This window comes from Heterodontus francisci, chromosome 42, assembly GCF_036365525.1.
Source record: "Heterodontus francisci isolate sHetFra1 chromosome 42, sHetFra1.hap1, whole genome shotgun sequence".
Classification (NCBI taxonomy): Eukaryota; Metazoa; Chordata; class Chondrichthyes; order Heterodontiformes; family Heterodontidae; genus Heterodontus; species Heterodontus francisci.
In genome coordinates, this window is record NC_090412.1 from 29,578,263 (window position 1) to 29,584,262 (window position 6,000).

General features: G+C 45.8%; 1 protein-coding gene across 2 annotated transcripts in view; it reads left to right on the forward strand.

The window, feature by feature from the left end:
- The window catches only part of LOC137355295 (tetraspanin-5-like), an 89,919-nt gene that overhangs the window by 56,535 nt on the left and 27,384 nt on the right, over nt 1–6,000 (forward strand). For both annotated transcript variants that reach the window (XM_068020269.1, XM_068020268.1), the window contains exon 2: nt 5,402–5,452. In XM_068020269.1, coding sequence (XP_067876370.1) covers nt 5,402–5,452 — 51 coding nt within the window. The remainder of the gene's footprint in view (nt 1–5,401; nt 5,453–6,000) is intronic.

Genomic DNA, 6,000 nt, shown 5'->3' on the forward strand with positions numbered 1-6,000 from the left:
CCAATCTTCTATCCATGCCAATATGTTACCCCCTACACCATGAGCTTTTATTTTCTGCAATAACCTTTGATATGGCACTTTATCAAATGCCTTCTGGAAATCTAAGTGCAGTACATCCACCGGTTCCCCTTTATCCACAGCACATGTTACTTAGGAACATAGGAGCAGCAGTAAGCCATCCAGCCCATCGAGCCTGCTCCGCCATTCAACACGATCATGGCTGATCATCCACTTCAATGCCTTTTTCCCACACTATCCTCATATCCCCTTATGTCATTTGTATTTAGAAATCTGTCAATCTCTGCTTTAAACATACACAAGCACTGAGCTTCCAGAGCCATTTGGGGTAGAGAATTCCAAAGATTCACAACCCTCTGAGTAAAGAAATGTCTCCTCATCTCAGTGCTAAGTGGCTTCCTCCTTATTTTGAAATTGTGTCCCCTGGTTCTAGACTCCCCAATCAGGGGAAACATCTTACCTGCATCTACCCTGTCTATCCCTTCAAGTATTTTGTAGGTTTTAATGAGATCACCTCTCATTCTTCGAAACGCTAGAGAATACAGGCCTAGTTTCCCCAATCTCTCTTCATAGGACAGTCCCGCCATCCCAGGAACAAGTCTGGTGAACCTTCAATGCACTCCCTCAATGGCAATAATATCCTTCCTAAGATAAGGGAACCAAAACTGCACACAGTACTCCAGGTGAGGTATAACCAAGGTTCCATACAATTGAAGCGAGACTTCACTACTCCGGTACTCAAATCCTCTTGCGATAAAGACTAACAGACCATTAGCTTTAATTGCATGTTGCACCTGCATGTTAGCTTTCAGTGACCTATTGACAAGGACACCTGGTCCCTTCGTATGCCTACACTTTCTAATCTCTTACCATTTAAGAAATACTCTGCACATCTGTTCCTCCTACCAAAGTGGATAACCTCACATTTTTCCACATTATATTCCACCTGCCATGTTCTTACCCACTCGCTAAGTCTTTCCAAATCCCTCGAAGCCGCTTTGCATCTTCCTCACAACACACATTCCCACCTAGTTTTGCGTCATCCGCAAACTTGAAAAACTACATTTGGTTTCACATCCTAATCGTTGATATATATTGTGAACAGCTGGGGCCCAAGTACTGATCCTTGCAGTACCCACTAGTCACAGCCTGTCAACGCAAGAATGACCCGTTTATTCCTACTCTCTGTTTCTGCCTGGTAACTAATCCTTAATCCATGTTACTTCCTATCCATGTGCTTTACTTTTGCTAACTTCAGAGAACTCCAATAAATTGGTTAAATATGATTTCCCTTTCACAAACCCTGTTGACTCTGCCTGATTACCTTGAACTTTTCTAAATGCCCTACTGTTACATCTTTAATAGTAGCTTCTAACATTTTCCCTATGACAAATATTAAGCTAACTGACCCTGTAGTTTTGCTGCTTTCTGTCTCCCTCCCTTTTTGAATAAAGGAGTTACATTCGCTATTTTCCAATCTAAAGGAACCTTCCTCGAATCAAGGGAATTTCGGAAAAGTAAAGCCAACTATCTCAGTAGCCAATTCTTTTAACACCCTAGGATGAAGTCCATCAGACCCAAGGACTTGTCAGCCCGCAGCTCCAACAATTTGCTCAGTACCACTTCCCGGTGATTGTAATTTTCTTGAGTTCCTCCCTCCCTTCCATTTCCTGATTTACAGCTAATACTGGGATGTTACTTGTATCTTCTATAGTGAAGACCAATGCAAAATACCTGTTCAATTCATCTGCCATCTCCTTATTTTCCATGACTAATTCCCCAGAATCACTTTCTATAGGGCCAACGTTCACTTTGTTAACTTTTTCTTTTTTTAAAATATCTATAGAAACTCTTACTATCTGTTTTTATATTTCTAGCTTGCTTTCTCTTGTATTCTAATTTTTCCTCCTTATTAATCTTTTAGTCATTCTTTGCTTTTTTTAATATTCTGGCCAATCTTCTGACCTGCCTCCCATTTTTGTGCAATTAAATGCTTTTTGTTTAATTTTGATACTATCTTTAAGTTTTTTAGTTAATCACGGCTGGTGGGTCCTCCCCTGGAATTTTTCTTTCTCGTTGGAATGTATCTATTCTGTGTATTCTGAAATATCCCCTTAAATGTCTGCCACTGCATCTCTATTGACATATCCCTTAACCTAATTTATATGGAGCAGGGCGAATGGACCAACCATACGTTAGTATAACACCATTCTCTTCTCCCTCTGTACTCCAGCCTTACTTTATTGAAGCCTCTTTCTCTGTTGTGCTCACTGTGTCTTTTACTCAGATAATCTACAGTTCTGTTCCCTGCAAGTTTGCAATTTTGTTGAAAGCACCAGCTGAATTTTCCCCCAGCCTTTGGGACCCGAATGTCAGGACCAAATGGAGACCAGCAGCGGACTGGAACAGGGATGTTCCTGGGGGCGGCTCTAATTGGCTGCCTCCAAGCTCGCTATCCAGTTAAGGATGGTGGGCGGGCTCCTGACGCTGCTGGCCCAATCACAGAGCTGACAGCTCTGAAGCCTCAGCAGCCGCACTAGGAGAGGTGGGCGTTGCTGAGGCAGGTCGGGAAACCTTGAGGGCGCCTCAACATGGAGCCGCCCTTGGAGGGGGTAAGCTTAAAATAAAAATTCAGAGGGGCCAAGTTGGCAAGTCCCTTGGAATGGAGGGGAAACCCCTTCAGGTGGTTCACTGGGGCTGCAGATATGGCCTTTCCTGCCCACAGCCCCTTCTTTGTGCCATGGAACCTCCATTTCTGAATGGCCTCCCGGATGGCCACAGGGAGACTGTCTCTAAGGAGCTGGCGGCTTCCCCACGTGGTAGAGGGTCCACTCCACCACTGGTAAAATGCTAGTGAGTGCGGAAATTCGACCTAAGTGGGGCCTTTAATATGCTAATTGGCTGGCTGCCGCCCCTCAGCAGGCAGCTGACCCATTCCCCGGCAGCGGTAATGGGTCAAGAGGTCATCCCGTGTGGCTCCCCCTCTGTTCTGCCCGGGGCTGGGAAAATTCTGCCCATAGAATCATACAGGAGGCCATTGAGCCCATCAATACTTAGTGTTAATCTGCCCACATGATTAACACTGCACATGTTTGAGTTAAATACCATTTTCCAAATGTAGATGCATGCCCCAAGACATGGAGATCTGCCTGTCTTTGAATTGTCGTCTCCACAGTCCTATCAACCTGCAAAATCTTCCTACAAACTTGCCAATCTCCCTCAACCTCTCTCTCCCTAATATAGACAGTAAAGGTTAAAGATCCTAAAGTGATCCCTGTTGTAACCGCTGGTCTCCAGGCAGATCCACAGCAGCTTTCAGCCGATTCTCAGTCCAGGGGAGGTGGTGGAAGCAGATACGATAGCGACGTTTAAGAGACATCTTGACAAATATATGAATAGGAAGGGAATAGAGGGATACGGGCCCGGAAGTGCAGAAGGTGTTAGTTTCGGCAGGCATCAAGATCGGCGCAGGCTTGGAGGGCCGAATGGCCTGTTCCTGCGCTGGACTGTTCTTTGTTCTTTTGTTCTTCGTTGTAGCACCTTCCCACAAGGTTCAAGCTTGCGGAGGAGCTTAGAGTTTGGGACCTTTATCAAACTTTCTTAAAAATGCCGGTAGACAAGGCCTACAGGCTGCCATATTCACTAACCAAGTGACTTGGAAAAAATTCAGTCCAATTAATAGGACATGAGCTTGAGTTCCAGAAAGCATGGCGAGTTCTCTTCTGGCTCCTTCCCTGACAAAGTGATCTGTAGAGCATTTCTTCTGATCAACTCCAACAGCGTGCCTATAACTGAAGTGAAAATAATCGGCCTATAGTTCCTGGTTCTGCCTTCTGTGCATTTTTGAAAAAATGGATCCTTCCAATCTGAGGAAACAGTATTAAAGATACAGGCCAGGCGTTCACAAAGCACATGTCCCATCTCTTTAAGGACATTCTAGTCCGGCAACTGATCTGTTTAACATCACTAATTCTGTCTAAGATTATATTCTCCTCTATTTTAGTGTTATGCTGCTGAAAGCTGAACTCCATCTTCCATTCTGAAAACGATGCAGTAACAGAACTGAAACCTGCATCTTTAGCCACTATTCACTGAGTTAGCAATGGAGCATCGTGCACTGGAATATACCAGATGCTTGTGCAAATCCAGCAATTCCAAAGATATCAGGGACACAAATAATCAAAGTCAAAAATGAACAAGGACAGTATTAAATGTGCACAATTTGTCTCACCTTCGCATTCCTATCCAGGGGTTTCGTAACCTGCACTATATCTGTCCTGGAGTAGGATTGTCAACACTCCAGCATTATCCAGGAGTCTGCAAGAGATGTAGATCCGTCTCCAGGACATGGATATAACCCTGGAGAGGCATTAAAAAATGATTTATTTTCAGTTTCATTAACTAGCTGTAAGAGTGTTGGAGACTGAGTCAAGATTAATTATTGGATAATATATTCAACCCCATTTTTTTTCTCTTGGGGAGATTTACTTTGTATCTAACCCTGTCCTGGGAATGTTTGATGGGGACAGTGTAGAGGGAGCTTTACTCTGTATCTAACCCCGTGCTGTACCTGCCCTGGAGTGTTTGATGGGGACAGTGTAGAGGGAGCTTTACTCTGTATCTAACCCATGCTGTACCTGCCCTGGGAGTGTTTGATGGGGACAGTGTAGAGGGAGCTTTACTCTGTAACTAACCCCCCATGCTGTACCTGTCCTGGGAGTGTTTGAAGGGGGACAGTGTAGAGGGAGCTTTACTCTGTAACTAACCCCCCATGCTGTACCTGTCCTGGGAGTGTTTGAAGGGACAGTGTAGAGGGAGCTTTACTCTGTATCTAACCCCATGCTGTACCTGCCCTGGGAGTGTTTGAAGGGGACAGTGTAGAGGGAGCTTTACTCTGTATCTAACCCCATGCTGTACCTGCCCTGGGAGTGTTTGAAGGGGACAGTGTAGAGGGAGCAGTGAGACAATTTCTGAAAGATAAAGGCATTAAAAATGTATCTTACTATCAATCAAAACAACACCAAATGTGCATTTTTGTGAAGAAACTTGAAATAAGAAGATTAGTTTATTGATTTACTTTCTCATCACTATGTTGGACACCAATGTAGTGAGATACCTGGCATTTTTTGCTTGCACAATTAGTCAGTGTTTGTCCACACACTTGGAGCGATGCTGAGTATTCGGATTGATGTCATTCTGTCAGGAGTGATCTTGATCTCTCTCGCTGTGCCACCACCCCCACCCCCCCACCCCCCCCTATCTCTCTCTGTCTCTGTGCCCCATTGTTCCATTTCCTAACACTGCTGTTCCTCAGCTCTGATGAGCTTAAAATCACTTAAATTGAGAACCGTACTGATTGAATGTTGTTCTTTCTGTCTTCCAGATAGCTGGGGTCGGACTCCTTGCGATCACCTTCTGGGCCTGGAATGAAAAGGTAGGAATTCCTGCTTCCAGCATAAAAGGAGAAAGTGCTGGAAAGACTCAGCAGGTCAGGCAGCATCTGTGGGGAGAGAAACAGGTCACTGAGCTGAACGTTATTTGTGTCTCTGAATGTTGGAGTAGGTGTTTGGACAGCAGGAATGTGATGTCACTGGGATACTGGTGAAGGGATACGGAGGGAGGGAGAGAGAGAGAGAGAGTGAGAGAGGAGGGGGAGAGAGTGAGAGAGGGAGGGGGAGAGAGTGAGAGAGGGAGGGGGAGAGAGTGAGAGAGGGAGGGGGAGAGAGTGAGAGAGGGAGGGGGAGAGAGTGAGAGAGGGAGGGGGGAGAGAGTGAGAGAGGGAGGGGGAGAGAGTGAGAGAGGGAGGGGGAGAGAGTGAGAGAGGGAGGGGGAGAGAGTGAGAGAGGGAGGGGGAGAGAGTGAGAGAGGGAGGGGGAGAGAGTGAGAGAGGGAGGGGGAGAGAGTGAGAGAGGGAGGGGGAGAGAGTGAGAGAGGGAGGGGGAGAGAGTGAGAGAGGGAGGGGGAGAGAGTGAGAGAGGGAGG